Source organism: Trichosurus vulpecula, chromosome 2 (assembly GCF_011100635.1).
Source record: "Trichosurus vulpecula isolate mTriVul1 chromosome 2, mTriVul1.pri, whole genome shotgun sequence".
NCBI classification, from domain to species: domain Eukaryota; kingdom Metazoa; phylum Chordata; class Mammalia; order Diprotodontia; family Phalangeridae; genus Trichosurus; species Trichosurus vulpecula.
The window spans coordinates 331,309,969-331,337,530 of NC_050574.1; the positions used below are offsets into that span (position 1 = coordinate 331,309,969).

Here is a 27,562-nt window from a genome sequence, read left to right on the forward strand (position 1 = left end):
CTGATCTTCCCAATGACTTCTTTGAGTACTATTCATAAAAAATGGATTACAGAGGTTATGTTTCATGTTTCCACACATATACTTTGGATCTCTTTTCCTTACCAATCAGAGCATAGCTAATTTATTTTAAGATGTTTCCCTGTTGAAATTACTCTCAAATGTTAAGGTTATTTTAAAACCATATCTATTTCTGATAATTTCATATGGTGTATTGTAAGATAATGAAGAACTATGTCAACGCCATATCTAATTGTTGAGCCATATTAGCCAAATATTTATTCATTTTGTAAAAATCCCATGTGACTTAGGCCTTCTACTTCTTTCCAGTATGGCCCCTTGGCTTCCCTCAAGTATCATCTCCTATAGGATATATACTACCTCCTTCCCCCTAGTTTAAATTCTCTCACCCTTCTCCAATAATTGTTCCTTTACCTGTGGGAATGTAACACCCTTTCTTCCTCTCCTCCCCAGCAGAATATAAGGTCCCTGAGGGCAGGAGCTATTTTTCATTCTGTCTTCATATTCTTAGCACATAGCATGGTACTTTGAATGGTAGGAATTTTTTAATAAATGGTTGGTAAATTAATTTAGTTGAATTAATATTTGGAAAAATTCTAGAATAATTTAGGCTTTTAATTGAATCACTGCATTCAATTGTATTAAACTATCTCAATATTCAGTCTACATCTACATTTAAAAAACACAATAAAATGTTTATTGGGGATGGAGAACCAGTACTTAGAATAGGTTTCCAAATTTTGATTACAATTCACACTTGCTATCACACCCAGGTTCTTTTATAGGCAGCCTGGTTGATTGTTAAGCCTTAGTCTTCTAGTTTCCACAGAAAGACCATCCATTCTTTCTTTTTAAAGTACAAGTTTCATTGCCTTTTTTTGTATTATTGGTACTTTTAAATGATCCTCCACACCTCTTCTACAAATGAAGCCATTTTGACTCTCGCTACATTTTTCATAACGTCTCTCTGCTCACACACACACACACCCTTCTAGTAGAGGCTTTCATCACCTCTTGTTTGGACTATTTCAATAGGCTTTTAATTGGTTTTGAAACCTCAAGTTTCTGCTCCCTGCAAGCCATGCTCCACACAGCTGCCAAAGAGACTTTCATAAAACAAAGGTTTGACCGTGGCACCTCCCTACCCCTTAATCTGTGGTGCTTCCATATTACCTCTAGGATCGATGACAAAGTCCTGCCTGGCATTTCATATAAGGCTCTTCACAGTTTAGCCCCTTTTGGTTTCCTTACACAAATCCCTTCCATGAAATCTGCGCTCCAAATATACCGCTCTTCAAATGTGACATTCTACCTTTTGATTCCATGAATTTTCACAGGCTGGGATCCCATAGCTGGAATACCCTCCCTTCTTACCACTGTCTTTCAGCTTTCCTGGCCCCCTTCAAGACTCAGTTGAAATCCTACCTTCCCTAGGAGGCATTTCCAAGTCACAATGCTCCCCACCTCCACCACATCCTCACTTCAGTGTCTGCCATCAGAGACCACTTTCCATCTTTTATATATGTGTGTGAGTGTGTGTGTATGTATGTGTATATATACACACACACACACACACACACACACACGCATACATACATACACACACGTACGCACACAGTGATTTCTGTGTTGAGCTTGAGGGCAGGTACAATGTTTTCCAGGGCAGCTAGGTGGCACAGTGGATAGAGTGCAGGACTTGGAGTCAGAACAGACCTGAGTTCCAATTTGACCTCAGACGCTTCCTATCTGTGTGACACTGGGCAAGTCACTTAATCTTATTTGCCTCAGTTTTCTCATTTGTAAAATGAGCTGGAGAAGGAAAGGACAAACCACTCTAGTGTCTTTGCCAAGAAAACCCCAAATGGGTCATGAAGAGTTGGACAGGGCTAAAATGGTTCAAAAACAACACTGTGCTTTTGCCTTTTTTTCTCTCTCTCCAATACTTAGCACAGTGGCTGGTCCATATAAGTACTTAATGAATGTTTGTTGATTGACAAAGAAGAAAAACTGGGCCGTATATGAAAAACATATTCCTTGAACTGCACCCTCTCTGCCAAAAAGGAGAGAGGCATGTTTCGCTGTTATTACTCTAGAGTCAAGATTGCCTGACTATTCTCTACTCGCAAATGCCATCATGAGCATAATCTATGTAAGGAGGCAGTATAGTTTAGTTGGCTGAATCCCTGAGATAACCATCAAGAGATCTGAATTCTAATCTGAGCTTTTTCATAGCCTAGCTGAATGATCTTGGGCAAGACAATTCATTTGCTTGTGTGTGTATATATGTGTGTGTGTATAAAATATATAAAATAAATATATAGATAAATATATATGTATGTGTATATATAGAATATCTATACAGAATATATGGTATACAAAATAAATATATGTGTAGGTATATATAATATTTATATGTAATATATAAAATAAATAAATTATGTGTGTATATATTTACATATATAAAATAAATATATAAATATACATGTATTTGTGTATATAATATATAATATAAAATAAATATATATGTATGTGTATATATAGAATATCTATACAGAATATATGGTATATAAAATAAATATATATGTGGGTATATATAATATTTATATATAATATATAAAATAAATAAATGTATGTATGTGTATATTTACATATATAAAATAAATATATAAATATGCATGTATGTGTGTATAATATATAATATAAAATAAATATGTATGTATATGTGTATATATTTACATTATATATAAAATAAATATATATAAATACACATGTATGTGTGTATACACACATATATTTTTATATATGCACATACATATATATATACACATACATACAACACATGTATTGCATAGGTGTATATGTATATATTATATATAGAGAGAATAGCACCACGTATACACAGCACTTTAAAATTTATAAGTGTTTTTCTCGCCAAACCCCTCAGAAGTAGACAGCGCCACCTTTTGAACCCATTTCGCCGGAGAGCCATGCCTGTGCTTTCTCTATCATAGCGATGTCAAAAACAAACAAACCTGGCGCTAACTGACAGATGCAAGGGTGCTTTGCACAGCGGGCCCCGTTGAGACACACGGGCCTCATTGCCATCCTCGTTCTTCCCATCCCTCACTCTGAGCCCGGCCCTGAGGCTGCCACGGGTCCTACCTGAGGCCTGGACCTCCATGATGTACTGGTGCAGATCCTGGCCCTGCTGGATGACCTCGAAGGTCATGTTGTTCATGGCCAGCTTCCTCTCCGTGTGACGCTGTAGCCGCTGCTCCGCCAGAGTCAGGTCCTCGGTGTTGAAGTCGTTCATTTGTCTCAGCAGGTCCTCGTTCCAGGCATCCAGCTCCGCCGTCACCTTTGGGAAAAGTGTCGTCCATATAGTTTAGAATGGTGAACAAGAATGCAGAATCTTAGAGATGAAGTAACAGTTCTAATAATAGCTGCATTTATGTAGCAGCCCAGGATTTACAAAGTACAATACGCATATTGTTGGTCCTCCCAACCACCCAGGGAGGTAGTTGCTATTTATACGTAAGGAAATTGAGGATGGGGGTGGTTAAGTAACTTGCCTAGAGCCACACGGCTAGTAAATGCCTGATGTTGAATTTGAACTCAGGTCTTCCTGACTCCTTGACAGATAGGTGGCACAGTGGATACAGTCCCAGGCCTGGAGTTAGGAAAACTCATCGTTGTGAGTGAAATCTGGCCTCAGACACTTACTAGCTGTGTGACTCTGGGCAAGTCACTCAATCCTGTTTGCCTCTGTTTCCTCACCTGTAAAATGAGCTGGAGAAGGAAATGGCAACCACTCTAGTTTCTCTGCCAAGAAAACCCTGAATGGAATCCTGAAGAGTTGGACACCACTGAACAACAACTTCTTGACTCCTGACCAGCACTTTACCACTATGCCACCAGCTGCCTCTGAGGAGACCTGTCTTGATCCTCTCTCAGCTCCCTCACCCCCATGCTCAACCTTACCCTTCAGACATCACACAGAATTTTTCTTGGTACTTCTCTAATAAATAAATTAATTTAAAAGTTTTGGTTGGGCTCTTACTATGTACCAGGCACTGCATTCAGCATTGGGGATACAAATACAAAAAAGCAAAGCAGTCCCTGCCCTCAAGGGACTGACATTCTAAAAGGGGAAAAAAACACACATCAGAAAGTGGGGTCCAAGGATGGGTGCTGTAGATCAAGATGCTAGTCGAAGTGGAGAGGCTTGAGTCAATTTCATAGACCTCTAACACCAACAGGGGCGGTTGTGAGTTAAGAAACAATGAAGCCAACCTTGAATAGATTGAGTTAACTTTATTCCTCCAAGTGGCTTATTCTGGGACACAGATAGGGGCCCTTTGGGCAAGAAGAATACAAAATCAATTTAAAGATTTCGGCAGGGAGCTCCTGAGACCCTAGGGAACTTCCTTGCTGATTGCTTTTAAAATGTCAGTAAGCCTCATGTCTCAAATATAGAAAGAACTGAGTCAAATTTAGATTACGAGTCATTCCCCAATTGATAAATAGGCAAAGGCAGTTTTGAGAAGAAGAAATCAAAGCTATCTATAATAATATGAAAAATACTCTAAATCACAATTGATTAGAGAAATAATCTGAAGTATCACCTCACACCTATCAGATTGGCTAATATGACCAAAAGTGAAAAGGATAAATGTTTTAGGGGATGTGAAAAAAATTGGAACACTGTTGGTGGAGCTAGGAACTGATGAAAACTTTCTGGAGAACAATTTGGAACTATGCCAAAAGGGCTGTAAAGCTATTCATACCCTTTGATGCAGCAATACCACTACTAGGTCTGTATCCCAAAGAGATCAAAGAAAAAGGAAAGAGGCCCATTTGTACCAACGTATCTAAAACAGCTCTTTTCGTGTCGGCAAAAAAATTGGAAATTGAGAGGATTCCCGTCAACTGAGGAATTGCTGAGTAAGCTATGGTATATGATTGTGATGGAATGCGATTGTACTATAAAAAAATGATGAGCAGGATGCATCCGGAAAAACCTGAAAAGACCTACATGAACTGATGCAAAGTGAAGTGAGCAGAACCAGGAGAACATCGTACACAACAACAATACTATGTGATCATCAACTGTGAATGACTTAGCTATTCCCATCAATATAAAGATCCAAGACAATTCTGAAGGACCTGTGATGAAAAATGCTATCCACTTCCAGAGAAACAACTGATGGGATCTAAATGCAGATCAAATAATATTGCTCTTTTACTTTATTTTTCTTGGTTGGGTTGTTTTTTTTTTTTTTGGTCTGTGGTTTTTTTCTTTCCCTACAACATGATTAATATGGAATTACATTTTGCATGATGGCACATGTGTAATCTATATCAAATTTGTTGCCTTCTCAATGAAGAAGAAGGAGGATGAGATAGAATTTGGAACCCCAAATCATTAAAAAAGGTTAAAAATTGTTTTTACATGTAATTGGGAAAAAATAAAATATTAAAACTTAAAAAATTAAAATAAAATTGCCAGTAACGTTTACTTACCTATTCCTTCCTGCTTTTTTTTTTGCTGCCTTGGGGACTACTTTTACTTGGGAATAATTGGATAGGTTTTTATTAAGGGAATTTTCTTTTGGACCCTCAATCGCTGAATGATCCACTGGACTAGATTTGCAATCACAACTGGGACAAAGGGTGATTTGGTGTCCCATTTTCCTGGCTGGAGAGTAGCGTATGGATCTGAAGGGGAATGCAAATGATGAACTGAAGCCAAGGATAGAAGCCAGAGAGCCAGATCCAGGTGAGAGGCAGAGTGCAGCATGCAACCTCAAGGAAGGAAGGCGATCATACCCTGAACATGGGATTGACTATGCATTCTTATCTTCACTGGTGCCTAATTCCTCCATTAGACTGTAAGTCCTTCAAAGGCAGGAACCATGTCTTAATTTAACTTTCATGGTATCATAGATCAAAAGCTGTAAGGGACCTCATAGATCATCCATCCCAACACCCTAATTTTTATAGATAGGGAAACTGAAGGTCAGGAAAGTTACGTGATGTCCCAGAGATTGCAGAGGTAAGACTGATCCCAATTTTTTAGTTCTATAGTCATCGTTCTTCCTATGGTACCACATATGGTCTCAGCGTCTAGCCCAGGGCTCGCTCTGCTAAATAAATGTTTATTACATTACATTGAATTGCCATAAGGTGACAGAAACACAATAAAAAGCAAACAGAAAAACTCATAAAGCAAAGTGGTCTGGGGTCATTTGGTGTACACCTTTACAAGCCCAGAGAATATTATTCTATTTTCATCACATTTATAATACAGTGCAGTAATTGCTATTCATAATGCTGACCTTGAGTCATCAAGAAAAGGTTAAACTACATATTTAAGAGGGAGATAAGCATGTAATTTTAGGATGATTTCCATCTATAAATGTTTACAATAAAGTAAGTGTTGGTGTTTAAAAGGGTAAACTCTCAATTGTCTAGAAAATATGGCTTTCCAGAACAACCCATTCCCCAAGCAGGTCTCTGATGGCTATGATTTTATAGTATCATTTACTGAAAGGTACTAATGACTCTAATGAAGAGATAAAAGACCTTAGTTCAAACAAATAAGTGGTAAGAGTTGGGAACAGAAATATCAACAGTGTTCCAGCTAATGAATTTGCTAATTAGTCTTCCCTTCAGACTTTAGTTCTTAACCCCCTCATACATGCTTCTGCTTCTTCCACTAGAAGGTTTCCTAGGGGCAGGAACCCCATCTTATGCTCTTTTCTATACCCGGATGGCTCTTTGTGCAGTACTCTGAACATAACAGGAATGGAAATGCACCTTGAATGAATGAATACAAAAAAATTACTTTATAATTGCATAGTATTTTTAATTTTTTTCAAGGTGTCTTTACTTCTACTGCCTCATTTTATCCTTGTAACCACTCTGTAAGATTTCATTATTGTTGTTTTTGGCAGGTATGTGTGATCCATTTTACTGATGAGAAAACTGAGGCATAGAAAGATTGAAGAAAATTCCTAAACGAGTTAATTCACAACAAATTAAAGGAAGGAATAGAGCTCCTGACTCTCAGTCATACCAGTGTAACAATGGGGTCAGGACATAGCCCACACTAGACATTACCTACCTAGCCAAGAGAGAATTCTAGCCCTTGGCATGGGCACAAAGGATGTACTAGAGGACTAAGAAATATAAAAACAGGTGGAGACAGCTGAGGAAAATAGGTGTAAAAGAAGAGGGAGTAGGAATTTTTGTACCTCAGGCAAATAGAGCACATATTACCAGTTGGGGCAGGTGACTTCACTAGACGGGGGTGAAGGTGTTAGACAAGGGAGGGATTTACCCAGGTACACCATTTTAGTCACTTATTGCTAACAGGATAGTTAGCTATTGTTTCTGTGTTGCTAAGGACCACAAGTGATGTTGATACCTTATAAATTTGGAACCCTGGTGCCAAAACCCCAGTCGGCCTGCCCTAGTTAACTCTTTTAGTTAGATTTCACAGGGAGCTCTGATATGAGATCTTGTACCAGGTGTTACTTCAGAATGTTGAGGTGAAAAAAACCCAGCAACATGTATGTGACAGAGGTGGACCTTGCTATAACACAGCTGTTGGATTCCAGGGCTGCCCTGCCAATAGAGCAGAAGTCAGGCAGGATGATGGTCATGACATTCCTTGCTTTTCTAGGATCCTTCCCATTTTTAGCAGAAAAAGGAGTCTGTTACTAAGGATAATAAAATCAGAGTTTAACAAGGAATTCAGCCACATGAGAGAAACCTATAAATCACCACTCACCAATCTATAGCACATTGTTTTCCAATGTGCTTTCCCTACATTTTCCCTGTGGGAAAAAAGGTTGTAAAAGTATCATTCCCTTTGTAAGGCAAAAGAAACTTTTCTTCCTAGAATTGAGGTTACTTGTCCTATATAGGTCACAGAGCTAGCCAAGATCAGAACTCAGGTCTTCTGACTCCAAGTCAAGGGCCCTTTCTTCTTCATCAAGCTGCTTCTTTAAACGTCCCTATTCCAATAAATGATCAAAGCTTAAAATAAATTTCTGTGAATCTACTGAACAATAGTCATGGAGTCTAGTGTTGAAAATAATCATAATAAGAGTGAGCATTTATATAGTGCTTTAAGGTTTATAAAGTTCTTTACAAATACTATTTGATTTAATCCTCACCATGACCCTAAGGTTAGATGTTATTATTATCATAATCTTACAGGTGAGAAAATAAGAGTGGTTAAATGACTTGCCCACAGTCTTATAGCTAGAAAAGTTTCTGAAGCAGGATTCATATCCAGGTCTTCCTAATACTAATGTCAGTACTCTATCTACAGTGACATCTAGTTACTGAAAATGAAGCAAGGTGGATAGGAATTGAATATCTTCCTTCTTTCTTTTTGTTACCCTTTTTAATTTCCATGATATTAAGGCTGCTGGTGCCAGAGTGAATAGAGCTCTGAGCTTGGAATCAGGAAATCTGAGTTCAAATTTGGCCTCAGACATTTACTAGCTGTGTGAGCCTGGGTAGGCCACTTAACCTTGTTTGCCTCAGTTTCCTCATTTGTAAAATTAGCTAGAGAAGGAAATAGCAAAACTCTGCAGTATCTTTGCTGAGAAAACCCCAAATGGGGTCACAGAGAGTCAGACAGGATTGAAAATGACTCAAATGCCAGGCTGAAGAGTTTGAGAAAATAAGTCCTGAGAATCGATGAAGATTTTGACATGATCAGACTTTTACCCTAAGAGTATGAATTTAGCAGCCATGTGGGAGATAGATCACTGTTCTTTAATGCCAGTGCCTTCCCTCTGTTGATTAACTCTAATTTATCCTAATGAGATCTTGTCAGTTCATAGTTCACAGGTTTTCTCCCCATTAGACTGTGAACTCCTTGAGAGAAGGAACTGACCTTTGCCTTTCTTTTTATCCCCAGGGCTTAACACAGTGCCTGGCATCCAGTAGGTGTTTAATAAGTACTGGTTGACCTGATAGATTGGAGAGACACCAGTTAGGAGCCCATTACAATAACCCAGGTGAGGAGTAAAAAAGGTCTGGATTAGAGTCTGGAGTAGAGAGGAGGTAACTGATGTAGACACAGGTTTGGCAAGATTTGGCAGATAGGACATGGGTGTGGGAGGGGGAAGGAAAGTGATTCCTAAGTCACAACCCTGGGTGACTGGAAGAACAACATTCCCTTAACAAAATTAGAGAAGTCTGTAGGATAGATGAGGTTCTGGAGGTAGAGAATGAATTCCCTCTTGGACAGATGCCATGTATTTCTCCTTTCAAGAATCAGTATTTTTTCAAGAGAGTAGGAAGAAGTGCTAGCTTAGTATCTTGCACCCAACAATGCCCTTCCCTGATATTTGGCATAGGGTCTTCCATTCCTCTGCTCAAGCCAAAAAAGAATGCAAAATGTAGTCTCCAGGAAATGTGGGTTCTTTTATTCTACTTGGAAGGAACTTGGTCAGGACAGAAAATAGGGGCTGAATCACGTGAGCGGATAATGAAACACAAGACATCCACAGGGCATTCAACTTTCAATCAACCTACTTTGCTTTTTTCTTTCCACTCAATTAGCTCTAAATAATCCCCACCTCAGTTGCTGGCCCACTCAGACCCTTTCCTGGCTCCAGTGGCCTACCTCTCCCTCCCACTTGTTAGTTAATTGGAGCGCCATTTCAAAAGTGGTGACCTCGTTGAAAGGCACATTGGAAGCATTTCTGTTCCAACAATTACCTGCCCAAGAGTCACATTCATCCTGGAAATCAGAGAAAAGAAGGGATTTAGAGAGAAGGCTGGAGGAAGGTCTTTGCCCTTATAATGAGGAGCCAGCTTGATTTCTGTAGGAAAATAAGGGCTGCTGTAAAAAGCTTAAGCCCATGAAGCCTATTCTGTCGCCAACAGCAGCCCCAAGGGTGGTGGGGGAGAATATTGAACTGATGCCCTCAGGGAACAACCTATGGTGACTCTCACCTCCCTTTCTTGGGTCATAATCAATAATTTACAGCCCTTCATCTTCTAAAGAGAGTGCCAATTATTTCCCCTTAGACACCATCCCTTGCATTTGCCCACATTAAAACTCACTTGCCACTTTTCTGCCCACCTGAACCCATTTGTTGGCTCTTTCTGAGGCCGATGCCCATTAGCTGAATTCTTTACTACCCAACAATCGTTTCATGTAATCGGGAGACTAGGAGACTTCATTGTGTGTTCCCTCCTCAAAACTGAGGGGTTTGGAGAGAGAATACACAGGGGAAGAAAATACAATTCAATGTAATCTAATCAAATCTAATATGCACATATATTATATAGAGGGTCAAATCCCATTACAATGAACACCAAATGGTTCCATTGTGTTTTAATGTCACTGAACTGAATATATTACTTGAAATAAGCAAATTGTTTGCATGTGAAGATATTTTCAATACATCAAAAGTATTTTTTTTTAAAGATGAAAAGGGTTATGGTGTTTCTAAGAAGCACTCAATCAGGGAATAGGAAAAAAAAACAACCGAATATCCCACACTCTAAGGGAAAATTTCTATTAAATGAAGGTAGTCAACAGAGAAGTAAACTGAATATCAGGCTGCCCCAGCCAATGTTGTTTCAAAATAGTCCAAGAGAGGACTTCGGTTCAAATACTACCTCCGACTCTTATAGTCTGTGTGATTAAATGACAAGCAAGTCATTTAATCTCCCTTGGCCTCAAGTTCCCCATCTGTAAAAAAAAAAAAAGGGCAGCTAGGTGGTGCAGTGAATGGAGTGCCTGGCCTGGATTCAGGAAGCCTTGAGTTCAAATGCAGTTTCAGACACTACCGGTGTGTGACCCTAGGCAAGTCACTTAACCCTGTTTGCCTCAGTTTCCTCATCTGTCAAATGAGCTGGAGAAGGAAATGAAAAACTAATATCCAGTATCTCTGCCAAGAAACCCAAATGGGGTCACGAAGAGTCAGACACGATTGAACAACAATAACAACATGAAGGGGTTGGATTGGATAGCTTCTGAAGTTCTCTTCATCTCTAAATTTATATTCCTATGCATACAATTAACATACTATAATCAGAAGTCCCCCCCATCCCAGTTATATTATTGGGTCAACTTCCAGTTTGTAGCATTGATATTTTGCTTAAGTAACTAAACACATCTACCCCACCCCAACCATCTTCCTCTGGTTCTGACTCTTTAGTTTGTGTGAGCCTACCCTTGGCTCCTTAATTGAAAGTTAAGTAGGGAGGTCTAGTTGCCTGGTGGGCTGATTAGGCCCAGGAAAAAGTTAAGCAGTCAGGCATCTTTCAGAAGCTCATTGGTTGGGCTGATTGCAAGGCAGAAATACTTTTAGGTACCCTGATTATCTAAATTTGACTGCCTGATTTCTAGAAGGATTCTTTCCCTTCTAAATGTACCAATGATGTTCTCTTTAGTACTGGAGGGCAGATCTCCAATCATTGAGGGCATTACCAAGAGACAGATTTAGACTCCATCTAAGGGAGGAATAAAGGAAAAAAAAACCCTCACGATCAGCTATTCAGAAAGTGGAATGAGCTGAGGGGCTTTTTCTCAGACATGTTATAGATGTATAGATTGGATGAGGTGACCACTGAGGTCTCTGTCAGCTCTAAGACTCCAGAGAAAAGTTTTCTGAAAGAAATATTCTAAGAGCTCTCATAGTCTGAGGGTGGATATGGGAAGGGAGGGAGAGAAAAGAAGGGGGCAGAGTCGGAGCCCCTAAATACGGTGATAGTAGGTAACCTGCGGGCTCAGGGTCACAGTGGCAGTAAAGCAGAGCATTGAGTGTTATTTGGCTAAGCTGAATTATCCAGAAATAGTGACCATATGTTATACGGTATGAAGGAAGCCTTGGGCCAAGGCTTCTACCTCTTTCTGCTTCAAGCAGGGCCCTGTCATCTAATCCTTTTTATATCTTTTATATACATAGTCGTTTGCCTTTTGTTCCTTCTCCCACCCCCACCCCTACTAGACTATAAGCTCCTTGAGAGCAGGGACTATATTTTCGCCTTTCTTTACATACCCAGTGCTTTGTACAATACACAACACATAGTAGGCACTTAATAAATGCTTATTGACTGACTGAATCCCTCATTGGAGGAACTCCAAGTTTCCCCAACTTGACAGAAAAGACAGCCAGTCCAACTGAATTTATAATGAATGTGGAGATGGGAGGGGGAATATATACAACAGCATCCGAATCTGCTGGCAATGGACTCTTCAGATAAACTATTCCTTACTATTTAAAAAATATTCTTCTCACTAGTCTGGAGAGCTAGGCCACTTTTTGTTATCACTGCTTAACAGGTAAAGAAACAGGCTCAAAGACTTCCAGAGATTTGCCTATGGTCACATAGCTGGTCAATGAGAGAACCAAGATTTGAACCCTGTGACTCTCCTTAGAGCCCAGAAGATCTGTGTTCAAATCATACCTTAGACACTTCCTAGTTGTGTGACCCTGGACAGGTCACTTAATCCTGTTTACCTCAGTTTCCTCACCTGTAAAATGAGCTGGAGAAGGACATGGCAAACCACTCCAGTATCTTTGCCAAGAAAACCCCAAGTGGGGTCAAGAAGAGTCAGACATGACTGAAACAAAGGAACAATAAAATCAATTGCGACTCTAAGTGCGGTATTCTTTGCATTATGTCACACTAATCTGGAAGCACAAACACCATAGCTAGGAGAAAGAATTGAGTTGTGCCTGGTTATGACTGACCATAGCCCAGTGCTTCAGAGATCTGTGATTTAATGATTGTCATTCTCCTATTCAGCACTGAAGACTGCAGTTCCTTCCTGCCTTAGTAGAGAGAGATGATCTTTGAGACCTGCTGTGGCCAAGAAGCTTCATCCAGCAGCCAACCTGGGGATGAGTCTGTGTGAACTTAACTAAGTTGATCAGAGGATCATAGACTTAGATATGGAGGGGACTTCAGAGAAGATCTAGTCCAACCCCCTCATGTCACAGATGAGGAAACTGAGGCCCAGAGATGATTTGACTACACTTTTGTTGTTGTTCAGTCATTTCAGTCATGTCTGATTCTTTGTGTGACCCCATTTGGGGTTTTCTTGGCACAGATCCTGGAGGGGTTTACCATTTCCTTCATTTGACTCATTTGACTGATGGGGAAACTAAACAAACAGGTTAAGTGACTTGTCCAGAGTCACACAGCTAGTAAGTATCCAAGGCCAGATTTGAACTCAGGTCTTCCTGACTCCAGACCTGGTGCTCTATTCACTGTGCCACCTGGCTACCCACAGCAGAAATTTGCTTCCTCAATTTCCTCCACCCATTTTCCAAGAAAGCCTAGGTGTTATGTAGATTATCATATACATAGGAGAGGCAAGGATACGAAGCTATGCACACCACTAATGCTTATCAGCCATCCCTTAGCACAGTCCAAGGATAACATTTTTTAGAATGTTCTATGTCTGGAATAAGAATGTGGACCACAAAATTTTGCTCTGTTTCCAACAGACTTAGAAATTATTGAATCTTTTTTTATCATCAATTTGTTTCTATGATTTCCTCCTTCATCTTCATCTTATTTATCACTAACCATGGCTACCACCAAATGATACATGGGACCAGGCTGCAATCACAAAACTCTATGGAACGCATGGGTTTGGAAAGGATCTTGAGATGATCTCATCTGTTGTCCTGTGTTTGGGCAGGGTCCCAGAGAGATGAGAAATAACTTTGGCTTTCAAAAGCTCTTCTACATAAGAGCTTTCTATAACCTCCGTCACCCATCCCTGTGTTTGACGTTCCTACCTGATGAAAGCTGGATTTTTTTTCTCCACATCTAAGCCAAACCCTTCATGCTTCCTCAGTAATTCATTCCTTTTGTTTCCTCCCTAGTGGAGGTGGGAAGCTAGGTCAGGGGTGGGGAATCCATCAAAGGGCCACATTTGAGAACCTAGAGGGCCACATGTGTTTGGGTTCAGTCAAAGGGTCACATTTGGGGACCTAGAGGGCCACATGTGTTTGGGTTCAGTCAAAGGGTCACATTCGTGTTTGGATTCAGTGAAAGGACTGCACTTATGGACCTAGAGAGTCATAGGTGGCCTCAAGGCTGCAGGTTCCTCAACCCTGAAGTCATTGGTTAAGTATCTAGTCCTTTCTAAGCCAGTTCAATTTTCCTGACCCAGATGCATCATTTAGCCAGGTGCTGAGGAAAATTACAGATGTGATCTTCTAGTCACCATCACATTCTAAAGCATCCTTGATGAATAATCATGCAGCTTCTACTTGAACACTTACAGTAATGGAGACCTCACTCCCTGAAGACACAGCCAGTTCCATAGTTGGATAGCTCCAAATGTTGGAAAGATTTTCCTTCTGTTGAGCCATGGTCTGCATCTCACAACTTTCACCTACTGGTGCTGCCCTCTGGAACAATGCAGAATAAGTCTCTTCCTTTCTCACAAAAGCTCATTTGAAGACATCTTTAAGAAATCACTGAGAATGGGGGAGGGGCCAGAAGGGCAAGTGGCCCAATTTTCATAAGGAGGTAATGAGTGCAGGAAGAGAGGGGGGAATAGTGCAAGGCTGGCAAAACTCCAGAATGGATTATCGGACAGATGGTTCATGAGTATTTAGAAAAGAATGCAGGCGTGACAAGGCACGAACAAGGAATGGACAGCCTATATTAATAGGAATGAGGTGTCCAGCTCATGGGAAGTCATTAGTTCTCTTCTACTCTGAGCTGGACAGAGCACGTCTGGAGTTCTTTGTTCAAATCTGGGTACCACATTTTAAGAGACATTGACAAATAAGAAAAGATCCAGGGGAGGACGATCAGAATGTGTAGGCATCTGGAAACTATCTTTCAGGATGACTGGCCAATGAAAGCAGAGATATTTAGTCTGCAGAAGATAAGACTTGGGGGAGCAGGAGACATGGCAGCCATCTCCAAATATTTGAAGAAATGTCACGTGGAAGAGAGAGGAAGGACCCCAGAGGGCAAGACTAGGAATAACACTAGATGCTCAAGAAGTTATAAGGAGGCAAGGTCTGGTTCAACATAAAGACTTTGCTAACAATTTTCAGTAATGGGTGAGGGCGCTGGGCTGTGGCAGCATCTGTAGCCAAGGGAGGTGGCACTGAACCTGAGTCTGCCAGGACACATAGGGGTTGTGCTCCAGATTTGAAGAAGTGAGCTGTCATTAAGGAGATTGACTGTATTTAGCATGGGAAATCAGGGGCTGTACTGCTCAAGTAGAAATTGTACCCCAAAGGCAGGGAATCAAGCCAGAGGAGGTAGAGTAGAGTTTATCAGGGCTGTGTCAGAGTACTGTTAACTCAGCTTACTTCAGTACTCTTGGGCTTGTGGGTGCTTCTGGGATGATCATAGATTCAGAACTGAAAGGGGCCAGTAAAGTCACTGAGCCAATCTCAATTTTTACAAATGAAGACCCTGAGCCCAGAGAAGTTAACGGACTTGCCCAAAGTCATTAAGCTCCTAATCATGACAGCCAGAATTCAAACCTAGGACTTTTCTGATTCCAAGTCCAATATTCCTCCTTTAGTAGTTATTCTTCAGCTTCTTCTTTTCCAGGGTGAATCATCATCTCCTGAAAACTATATCCAATGAACCTTTCTTCCTAATCTCAGCCCATCCTCTCTTGTATCAATTTCAGTTGTATAGGTTTTGTTAGGATAAAGCCACCACTCAAATACTCTGACTATTCTGGACTATTTGACATAAACGTGGTATAGCAGAAAAGTAGAGGTATGAGAAGGAATTTTTTTGACTTGGAGCAATAAGAGTTGATGGAAAAAGGGTAGAGAGACAAAGGAAAGACCAATTGTCAGTAGACAGGGTATCCTGTCTCCTATTTTTCTTCCAGTGACCAACAATGTCAGCCCCTTTCCCTCTATGTCTCCCAAGGGCCTGCCCAATACTGAGTCTCCCTCAAGAGTAGGGGTCATTGGAGGACCATGAGGCACACAGATGGCAGTCTTTGATGCCCCATCCTGGTTAAGTCTCAGTAGAAGAGTAGACATACCATGCAACCTCTGATGGTAAGTATTGCCTGAGTGAATAAATGAATGAATAACAAAACACATTTTTTAAATGCTTACCATGTGCTAAGCAGTATGGTAAAGTGAGTAAGAATAGTAAATGGAGAAAGTGCTGCCTGTTGAGTTGCATGTTGTTCAGAAGTCTGCTTCATGTCTTCTCCATTAGTGCCTATTCTACCCTAACCGATTGGTAGGGTGCCTTTGACACAGGTGGAGGAGAACACCTATGAAGACTGGGCTTCCCAATGGGATATGGTATTTCTTTTCAGTAGATTTCCTGGAAGTTCCAAGAAATTGAGTCCAAAATAGAGCTGTCATCCTTGCTCTGGATAAGATACCTTGTAGATTTGGAATGACAAGTTTTTATTTTTGGCAGCACCAGTCTTGGGCCCCAAACCAGTTTGGTTTTCTTCAGACCTGATACAATCTATCATGACAATTCAAGAAGCCCAAAGCAACAATTTAAGCATCATGTATTTTTGAATTCAATTATTAAATGATTTAATAAAACTAGTGACACGAAGAAAGGGGAAGAAGCTTCAAGGTCATGGCTGGACACCTTCATTCTCTGGGCCACTGCTCCCCATGGACTTTTCATAAACCACAAGAATCTGGAGCACGCTTAGAAAATGCTTTCTCTGTGGACAGGAAAACCACAGCTGTGGGTCCTGAAATCACAGAACCAGCTCTGGTTTGTGTCAGGTCACTTCTGGCACATCTATTTGTGAAGGCTCTTCCCCAAGAGCCTTAACTGAAAAGTGGATGCCTGCTTCCCTGGATATTTGCTATGTGCCCACAGAATTAAATGCCATGCTATCCAAAACAAGCTCACCCCTTATAAAAATCGCCAGGGGCAACTTGATCTGGAACAGGGATTTTCACCATGGACCTAGTAGGATTTCAATGTTAGTGGATTTTAGCAGCCTTTTATTGTGCCAGATAGATGGATGGATAAATAGATAGACAGACAGACAGATGAGAGAGAGACAGAGAGAGAGAAAGAGAGAGAGAGAGAGAGAGAGAGAGAGACAGAGAGAGAGAGAGAGAGACAGAGAGAGAGAGAGAAACAGAGAGAGAGAGACAGAGAGAGAGAGAGAGACAGAGAGAGACAGAAAGAGACAGAGAGACACAGAGAGAGATGAGTGAGTGAATAAATGGATAAACAGATGGATAGATGGATGGATAGATAAATGGACAGACAGATAAGCAAATGAATAAGTGAATGAACAAACAAATCAATGAATAAAAAATGAACAGATGAAAAAACAAACGGTCATTTCCATGAACAAAGGCTTCTGAATGTCTTCGCCTGCCTAGTGTTCTTAACTAGATAGTGTACTACGGTTTCACTATAACCCACCATTTTCATCTCCTCGTTGGAGACCAATGTTCTTGCATGGTATACAAAGGTGAATGTTTCTGCACATGAGGAGGAGGATTTCAATGATTGTAGGGTAAGCGCTATGTATGCTACAAGAGAGAGCTCATGGATCCCCACATGGGATCTCGACCCACAGTTTAAGAAATGCTGAGGGGGTCAAGAGTGGAAAAAGTTTAAGAAGCGCTGGAGAGAATAGCAATTCTCAAACTCTTTGGTCTCAGGACCACTTTATACTCTTAAAAATTGAGGGCCCCCCTCAAAGAGCTTTTAAAAAATAGGTTATATCTATCAACATTTACAATATTAGAAATTAAAAGTAATAAATGTTTAAAATATGTATTAACTTGTTTAAAAAACAACAGTAACAAGTTCATTATGTTTTAACATCATACTTTAAATGAAAAATAACTATATTTTCCAAAGCAAAAAAAGAGTGAGGAGAGTGGCACTGTTTTGTATATGTCCGCAAATCTCTTTAATATCTGACTTAATAAAAGACAGTTGGATTCTCCTATCTGGTTCTGCAGTCAATCTGCTGTAATTTTGGTTGAAGTGTTTGAAGAAAATCTGGCCTCATGCAGATGTGGAGTTGAAAAAGGAAGCAGTATTTTAATAAGCATGCATGATTAGGACAGGCAGATAAGTGGTATAGTAGATAGCGTGCTGAGCTTGCGGTCTACAAGACCTGAATTCAAATCCAGACACTTCCTAGCTGTGTGACCCTGGGCAAGTCACTTACCCTGCTTGCCTCAGTTTCCTTATCTGTAAAAAGAGCTGGAGAAGGAAATGGCAAACCACTCTAGTGTCTTTGCCAAGAAAACCCCAGATGGGGTCACAAAGAGTTGGATGTGATTGAAACCACTGAACGTTGGCATTATTAGGACAACGACTTTGGCCTCAAGGTCTCAGGGATTTCCAAACATCCTCAGAAAACACCCTGAGAATCACTGGCATATTTGACTTGGAGTCAGGAAGACCTGGACTCTTATCCTGCCTCTGATCCTTAATAGCTGTGTGATTGCGGGCAATTAATTCACTTAACTTCTCTGGACCTTACTTTCCTCATCAGTAAAGTGGGAGAATAAGGCCTTACATTATAAATGAATGAATAAATAAAAGTCCTCACATTAGAGGGTTGTTATGAGGATCAAATGGAATGTTTAGGTAACACGATTTATAAATGTTGAAGGGCTTTATAAATGTCGGTTATCATTTTGTGGGGTGGGGGTGGGGAGGTAACCAGACCTGTGATGTCATCAGGTATGGGACCCTCTGGTGAGCTGACTTGTCCTGCAGATAGGCACATAGGCAAATGCTCTGAAATGTGTATTTTCACAGAATTCCCACTTAACCTTTCCACACCTCAGTTTCTTCCTTTGTAAAGTTGGGAATCAAAACACCTACTTCAAATGAGAACACATATCTTTTTTTAAAAAAAATGTAACTTTTAAAAAGTTTCCATAGTGTTTTATGTACATGACCTTATTTGAGCCTCCCTCCAGTGCTCTGAGGGAGGTCTATTATTATGATGGCAAGGACAGGAGAGGGACAGCCAAGACCTGTGAGTTTATCTGCTCAGGCAGTCATTGTCCAGGATAGGGCTCTCACGCATGGAATGAACGACCAAGGGAGAGTGTGGTACACTGGGAAGAACCCTCAACTAGGAGACAGGACACTTGGGTTCTGATTGTGGCTTTGGCTCTACGGATGTCGGTATCCAACTGCTTCAGAAACTTGAGTCTAAGTAAGAGAACCAATGGAACTGAGCCATGGAGGGGTTAAATGCCCAGACTCACAGCCCTGATGTGTCGGAGGCAGGATTTGAACTTGGGTCTTCCTGACTCCAAGGCCAGTTACCTATCCACAATGCCAGGCCATCTCTAATTATTATAATCATTTCAGACCAATTTAAGACCTCGTGATTTTGTGTAGAACTTAAAATTGTTTTGAGGGAATGATAAATTAATCATATGCATGTGTATCTCAGGAAATCTAGAAGGACCTGACTCTATTTAGATTAATTCAGAGATTCACTTTAATATGCTCACCTAACATAATGACAGGATTTTGTCTAGGTCTCTTAGCTATGACAAGTAGTATAGAAAACCTTGCTACATCACTAGTGATGGGTGAGAGGGGTGATGGCCATCCCTGAAGAGTAAGGCATTTGGGTTGGAACCAGAGGACAAATACAAAATTCACTGGGTTTTATCAAGTATTAAATACACTATGCACCAGCCACACTGGCCTACCTGCTATTCCCCACACCTACAAAATGCTCTGTCTCCCATCTCCAGGCCTTTGCACTGGCTGTCCCCCATGCCTGGTACTCACATTTGCCTCTTGGAATACCTGGTTTCCTTCCAGGCAGCACCAATTCCACTTTCTATATGAAACTGTTCCTGATCCTCACCCCTCCAGCTCCAGCTGCTAGTACCCCAAATTATTGTGTGTTAATTTTGCATATATTATGTACGTACATGCTACTCCTCCCTATTCCCTGAGGGCAGGTGTAGGGGGAAGGCTGTTTCACTTTTTATCTTTGTATTTCCCAGTACTTAACACAGTGTCTGGCACACAATTTTCAGTCCTGCGTGTCTCTTCCTCCCAACCTCCGACTCTTTGTGAGCCCATTTGGGGTTTTCTTGGCAAAGATACTGGGGTAGTTTGCCATTTCCTTCTCCATCTCATTTTACAGATGAGGAAACTGAGGCAAACAGGGCTAAGTGATTTGCATAGGGTCACACAGCTAGCATCTGAGGACAGATTTAAACTCAGACCTTCCTGATTCCAGGCTCGACACTCTATCCGTTGCGCTGCCTAACTATCCTGGTACGTAGTAGAAGCTGAGCCTATTGATAACCTGACTTTTAAACACAGCACTTTGCAAAGCTCAGTGAATTTAGGAGAATTAGACATTTTTAAAAAGTAATTTAATTTTTTCATTTGACCATAGAGATCCAGTCCACCTCCTCATTCTAAAGACGAAGAAACTGAGTAAGGCTCAGGGGAGTTAAGGAATTTTCTCTAGGTCATATAGCTAGTGAAGTACTAGAACTCTGATCACCTTTCTCTCACTCCAGTGTTCTGGGGTTGTCTCCACTGAACTGCAGATTTTAATCTGTTTCCAGTTTAGATGAACTTTTTTTTAATATGAAATATTTGGTTCAATCATAAACTCCTAAAGGAATCAAATAAGGGCTTTCTCAGAGCTCTAGGGTCAAGAAATAATAATCAACCCCCTTCTCACTTTTCCCCTTATTAACCTATGATTAACATTGTATACCTCACAGCATATTACCTTCCTGGTTGAGTTTTTATTATATATTTTTGAATAAATGGATTTATTTTTTAAAAAATCACAACAGTAACTGTTCTAGGAAAATTTCTGTTCTTAAATACTTGTGGAGGGGGCAGAAGGGAGAGAAGGAAAAAAGAGACCTATGATTTCATCTCTGTTGGGAATTCCCAGTATGGAAGCGCTTTCCACCAATGCAGATTGGAACTCATCTGTAATTTACAGTCTCAGAAAGGAGCCTGAACAACAGGTTAGGTTACTTGCCAATGGTTTTTTAAAAGTATATAGTTTCTGAAAAATATTTTCTACTTTAAAAAAACCTGATATGCTAAGGTACACAACTGAGGCATTGAATGGTGATTTTACGATTTGCCCAAAGCTAGGTAGGCAGATATATTCAACTTCAATAATACTTAAGAGAAAACGTCTGCATCTGTACAGGCAGGTCTCACTTTACAGCTTAGTTTTTCCATCTCTTATGCAGGCACCATGTTCTAGCCTGCATCATTATTATTTGTGGGGATGTCTGATTTCCTTTGCTAGGGACTATGTCTTGTCTATCTCTGCACCTGTCATAGGACCTAGCACGGTGCTTGTATCTCACAAGTAGTTAGTAAATATATGTAGCCAGCTTCTAGATTTGCTGACAACATATGGAAGAATACCTAAAATGAGTCAGCTTTTAAAAATTCTGAAGTAGCAAAAGTTTGTTTTCTGTGTCCTTTTACCACCCCCCCACCCTTAATTCAGTTATGGTCCCCTCTTCCTCTGTCAGCTAGTATCATCATGCTCTTCTATCCTTCCCTTCCCCCATCAAAACCTGTTCTCAGTTGGCACATCATAAACTAATACATATCGAAATGTTAATTGCTAACAAGCTCTTAACGTGTAACCCTATTGGGAGTAACTGCATTTTGATGTGGACCAAGCCTATAAGTACAAGAATTATGAAATGTAGAATTTGAGGGAATGGTGATAGACAAGTTGAAGAGATATTTGGAGTGGGAGCGTGTTTTTTGAGCAGCCCTCAAGAAACAGGATTCAAGATTAATTCAAGACCGGCCAAGGGACTACTCTGAAAGCAAACCCATTATGTGAAAACTTTTCATTATGCAAATGATATTTTTTGAGGGAGTGATTTTTTTCATTTACAAAAGAGTTCATCAAAGTATTCATTTAAACCACAATTTATCCTATTGTTGCAGTTAAGATATGATCTGGTTGATAAAAAACTTCAATTTACACCGGACTTTTCTAGAATACCTTCTATTGCCTAAAGAGAGAACTCTTCTGCAAAGATTCACCACGTACAGAATATATATTTTAAATTGTTATCTAAGGAGAGAAAGTGGATTTACACTGAACTGTTAACACTTTCCCTCAGTCCCTTTGTAAACAGAGACATAGTTCAATTCGTATAGTTAGCTGAGGGGAGGGCGTATGTATGGTTGGTGGCAATGGAACGGAGTGAAGAACATCTGACTCATACAGAAATTAAACCAGCAACCTTGACCTCAACAACAGCGTGTTCAAATACCATGAGCCCTAAATACTCCAGATCGGAGGGCTATGTGGTGATTTGGAAAGAGAGAATAGTAATATAAAGCACAGATGGAAAATGACTACATTTGCTGCCACAATTTTCCCTCCTGATAATTCTACCCTTAGATGACAGGTGGGAGTAGAGGGAGATGAATTCTGCAAGACCCTGGATTACAGGCACCTGGTCCATATTGTCCAAAACCCATCCCCTCCCAATCAGAACACATGGCCTGGCAAAGGCTATTCCCTTTTGTGAAGTCTATCTAAAAGGGCACATTCTATTCTTGAAAGTGGGACCGACCCAGAAATCTGGGACATATAGTTATTGTTCTCATGGAGCGGGGCTGTGATACCAGAGGATGAACCATGCAAGGAGATGCAATGTGGCACCCGACTCAGGAGTTTCAGAAATGGACTGATTGTCCTATGGAGTAGGACAGAACTTTGTTTTTCATTTGTCAGCCTTTTAATCTGCTCTCTTAATTGCTATAGGACTAACTGAGGACAATCCCTTAGCTTTAGGGGGTGTGTGAGTTTTCTGTTTGCCAGCATGTTTCCACTCTGGATCCTGCTATCTTGGACAAGTGCACCAGTCACTTTGATCTATATATACAGCAAGCCTAGTGCTGAGAATACCACCTGCTTTTGAAAACAGCCTGTTTCCCCCTTCCTGATTCCTATTGCTGTTGTTCAATGGATTCGTGTCTGACTCTTCGTGACCCCATTTTGGGGTTTTCTTGGCAAAGATACTGGAGTGGTTTGCCATTTCTTTCTCCTGTTCATTTTACAGATGAGGAAACTGGGGCAAACAGGATGAAGTGACTTGCCCAGGGTCACACAGCTACTATGTGTCTGAGGCTGGATTTGAACTCTGGAAGATGAGTCTTCCTGACTCCAGGCCTGGTGCTCTGTGCACTATGGCGCCACCTAGCTGCCCTCCTGACAGTGAAGTAAGGCTGTACTCATTAATGATTAGCCAACTAGCAAACAATGTGAGACTCTGAAAATGCGTTACTAGGCAAAGGGGCATACTGAAATAAATTTGCCTGGAGAGTAGGGAATGGGGGCCTCCCACTCCACAGCATTGACAAAACATTCCAGAACATTAATACACAGATAAAAAAAAAAACAATAGAGATGGGCCTCTGTATCAGAGTCATCTAGAAGAACTCCCTCATTTTACAGATGAGGAAACGGAGACCCAGAAAGTAGAAATAATGTGCACACAGTCAGTGGCAAAGCCAAGATCAAAACCCACGTGTCTTGCATCCTACTTCAATGTTCTCCCGACTACATCACACTAACTCATTTTCCTTTACTTTGGACATGGCAGCATGTCCATGCCAGGCAATGCAGACAAAAACATGAGGGGTTTCCTACTACCACAAAGGGTGATTTTGAGGATCAAATGAAATCATGTAAAAGCAGGGTTTTAGAGTATATATATATGTAAAAATACACAAACACACATATCGTCATGGGAGATGAGGCACGATGAATAAATGTGTAAGGGGGTCAAGGATCCCCTTGGCCCATTATAAGTGAATTAGATCATGTCTAAAAACGGACAGCTAAGACGTATCATCTTACACCATCTCCCAGAGGCTATCAGTTAGCAAATCCCTTTCCCTGTTTCTTTGGCGTAAGATCATAGACTAAGGACTGAAAGGAACATCAGAGGTCATTTAGTCCAATTCCTTCACTTTACAGATGAGGGAACGGGCCCACGAAGGTTAAGTGGCTTGCTCAAGGTCTCACAAGGAGTAAGTGCCAAAGGGAGGATTTGAACCCAGAGTCAGTGTTCTTTCTCCTGTGCCATGTTATTTTTTTTCCCCTCATTCAGGTGAACCAGCTCCTCACCACTCAAGCCATCGGCCCCTAAAGTCAGTTCCATACAAAGTTGGTCTATTACCTCAATAGTGTATTGCTCAAAGATCCGGAGCTGTAGGAAGATGTCCAGCTTGATTTTGCGCTCATGGAAAAGCTCTTCCATTTGCACTTGGGCTTCATCGAGCTGCTGCAGGACGGATTCGATGTGGCTGATGGAGCTGTTATGAGGCGTCTTGTTGCTGGACACTGCCGAGTCCCTGTAGCAGAGCAGAGAGAAAAGAAGGGCGATGACCCAAATGTTAAATGGTTCCCTCTAATAGAACCCAAGTCTCTATGGTATACCTAACAATGGGGCCAATGTACAAAGCCAACACTCTGAGGAAGTTTATGTATTTCAATAAACAACTATAGAATTCTAGAGTTGAAAGGGAGCTCAGAAATCCAACATCTTCATTCTGTAGGTGACGAAATGGTCCCAGAGAAGGAAAGCAAGATGCTTACAGCTAGTTAGAGGCTAAGTGAGGAGCATAATGTTAGACTCCTGGTTGCCAATCCAGTATTCTTTCTACTCTATCCCGCTGTCTCTTTGCTTTTTACCATGTGCGTGGAAACACCAAACTGGACAACAGAGGAAAAAGAATAATAACCACCAGACTGTTGTACCCAGTGGTTTTTAAAGATCAAATGTAATTATGTAGAAGTCTTTTGGAAAACATAAAGTGATATATAGATTTTTATGAATGACTCCCTCTACCGACAAAAAAAAATACAATCCTGATAGCAAGAAATTTACAGTGTATTTGAGGGAGACAAATTACAAAGGAAAAAATACGTATCAAACAATTGGAGAAGAATTAAAAAGAACATGTCGACAAGTAGAATATGATGATCGTATAGGTACAGCCTATATCAAGTTTCACGTCTTCTTGGGGATGGAAGAGAGGAGAGAGGGGGAACAATTTAGAGCTCAAAATCTTATAAAAGTGAATGTCGAAAACAAAAAATAAATAAATATTTTTTTAAAAGTGGAATATGCTAGAATTATAGCTTGAAGGCCTAAGTGCTCAAGAAACAGAATAAAGGAGTAGTCACACCAGGGTCGGGGTAGATAATTGGCAAAGTTTTCCTAAAAGGGAAAAAAAAATTTAGTTGGGTCCTAAAAATGGAAACTGACACACAGACTAGTTGATCAGTGGGAGGAGAGAGGAGGGTATTCCAAGGGTGGGATGATACATACCAAAGCGGGACTAAGAGTTGCCATATTATTTTTATTTTTTTATGTTGCTTTTAAAAGGGGCAACAAATAGCCTGGCTTGGTTAAAGCAGGTGTGTGGTGGAGAAGAAATGACATCGGGGAAGGTAAGCTCTGGGACAGTGAGTATCATTTTCTTTTGTCTTTGTATCCCTTTTCCTACATCACTGTCCTCCCCACTTCCCCATCTAGCTTAGTTCCTGGCACACAGTAGGTACTTAACAAATGCTCCTTGAATTAAACTATATTCCCCAAGGCTTAACACAGTGTCCGGTACGTGCTGTTCAGTTGTTCAATCGTGTCTGACTCTTTGTGAATCCATTTGGGGTTTTTCTTGGCAAAGATACTGGAGTAGTTTGCAATTCTTTCTCCAGCTCATTCTACAGATAAGGAAACAGGGCAAACAGGATTAAGTGATTTGCCCAAGATCGCACAGCTAGTAAGTTTTTGAGGCTGGATTTGAACTCAGGTCTTAATGACTCCAGGTCTAGCACTCTATCCACTGAGCCATCATTAAAATAAAATTCAGCAAAAAAATAGAGAATAAAGAAAATATGTTAATAGCCCATTGTCAGCTGGACATGTGCTTCAGTTTCCTGCACTAATAATGTGTTTACTTAGAATTATCTACTCTTTCATCTGGTCCTCATTTGCTGTGAACAGCATTGTGTGTGAGATACTTCTTACTGGGGCTATAAATTCAGGCTGACAGTGAGGAAAAGAGCTTTTCTCTGGATGAATCTCACTGTTCCATACAGAAATGGAGCACCTCATTCTTACTTCATTGTCTACACCCACTGGGAGAACTGTCTTACACAAAACCAACACAAAATTAGACCATGTCCTCTTAACCAGGATATGCTGCCTTGTGTGGAAATGATAATATTTATATAATTATGATAATATATACTACATTAATATATAATAACTTATAACAAATAATAGCCATAATATTTATATAACTATAATGGAATACCTATATTAATATATAAAAATTTATCATAATAAAATAATATGTATAAAATGTATATATCTATGATATAATAATACCATATAATTAATAAATAATAACTTACAATAATAAAATCATAGCTATAAAATTTTTATATATGATACAATAATACCATACTATTAATAAATAATAACTTATAATGATAAAGTCATAGCTATAAAATTTATATAACTATTTAGACCAGGATCAAAATTTAAAAGGGCTAGGGTGAAAAAGTCTCCCATCTTCCTTAGCCAGACTATAGCAGTCCACACTGCTGACCCACCCTTCTTCAGGGTATTTGCTCCTGTCTTGGTTTCTGAGACCCCACACTTTTCTTGGTTCTTCTTTTACTTATCTACCATGTATTTCTATCTCCTTCACTGATGTGCATTCTCTTGTGACCCCTTGAGGCAGGAATTTGTCTAGGTTCTGTCCTTGGTCTTCTCTAGTATCTATGCAAATTTACTTTTCAGGTTTGCAAATAACATAGACCTGAAAGGAATAGCTAATACAGTCATCTCAGTGTCTGAAGGTCCTCCCTCCCTTTCTCTCTCTCTCTCTCTCTCTCTGCCCAGAATGAAACACTGAATCTAATCACATGTACAAGGAGCTGAGGGTACAAAGATGAGTTCATCACAGGATCTTAGATCTAGCCTTGGAAGGCACTTCAGAGGCCGCATAGTCCAACCTCCTCACCATACATTCATTTGTTGTTGCTCAATGGATTCACTCTTGTCCAACTCTCCATGATCCAGTGGACCATAGTGCTTCTATACTGTCCATAGGATTTTCTTGGCAAAGACACTGGAGTGTTTACCCATTTCCCATTTCCTTCTCCGAGGATTAAATCAAACAAGTAAAGTGACTTGCCCAGGGTCACACAGCTGGTAAGTGTCTGAGGCCAGATTTGAACTCAGGTCTTCCTGACTCCAGGCCCTGTGTTCTATCCACTGAGCCACCTACCTGCTTCCAATACATTCACTATATGTACATAAAATGAAGGACAGTACATGTCCATAAAAGGGCAGCCAGCGCTGGGCCTGGAGTCAGGAAGACTCATCTTTCTGAGTTCAAATCTAGCCTCAGACACCTAATAGCTGTGTGACCCTGTTTGCCTCAGTTTCCTCATCTGTAAAATGAGCTGGAGAAGGAAATGGCAAAAATTCCAGTATCTTTGCCAAGAAAACCCCAAATGGAGTTACAG

At 40.4% G+C, this 27,562-nt stretch overlaps 1 protein-coding gene across 1 annotated transcript in view; it reads right to left on the minus strand.

Moving 5' to 3' along the window:
• Window positions 1–27,562, minus strand: part of LOC118839981 (kalirin) — a 413,338-nt gene that overhangs the window by 148,713 nt on the left and 237,063 nt on the right. The window contains exons 11-12 of the mRNA XM_036747488.1: window positions 24,195–24,369; window positions 3,181–3,376 (exon numbers count right to left, since the gene is read on the minus strand). Coding sequence (XP_036603383.1) covers window positions 3,181–3,376; window positions 24,195–24,369 — 371 coding nt within the window. The remainder of the gene's footprint in view (window positions 1–3,180; window positions 3,377–24,194; window positions 24,370–27,562) is intronic.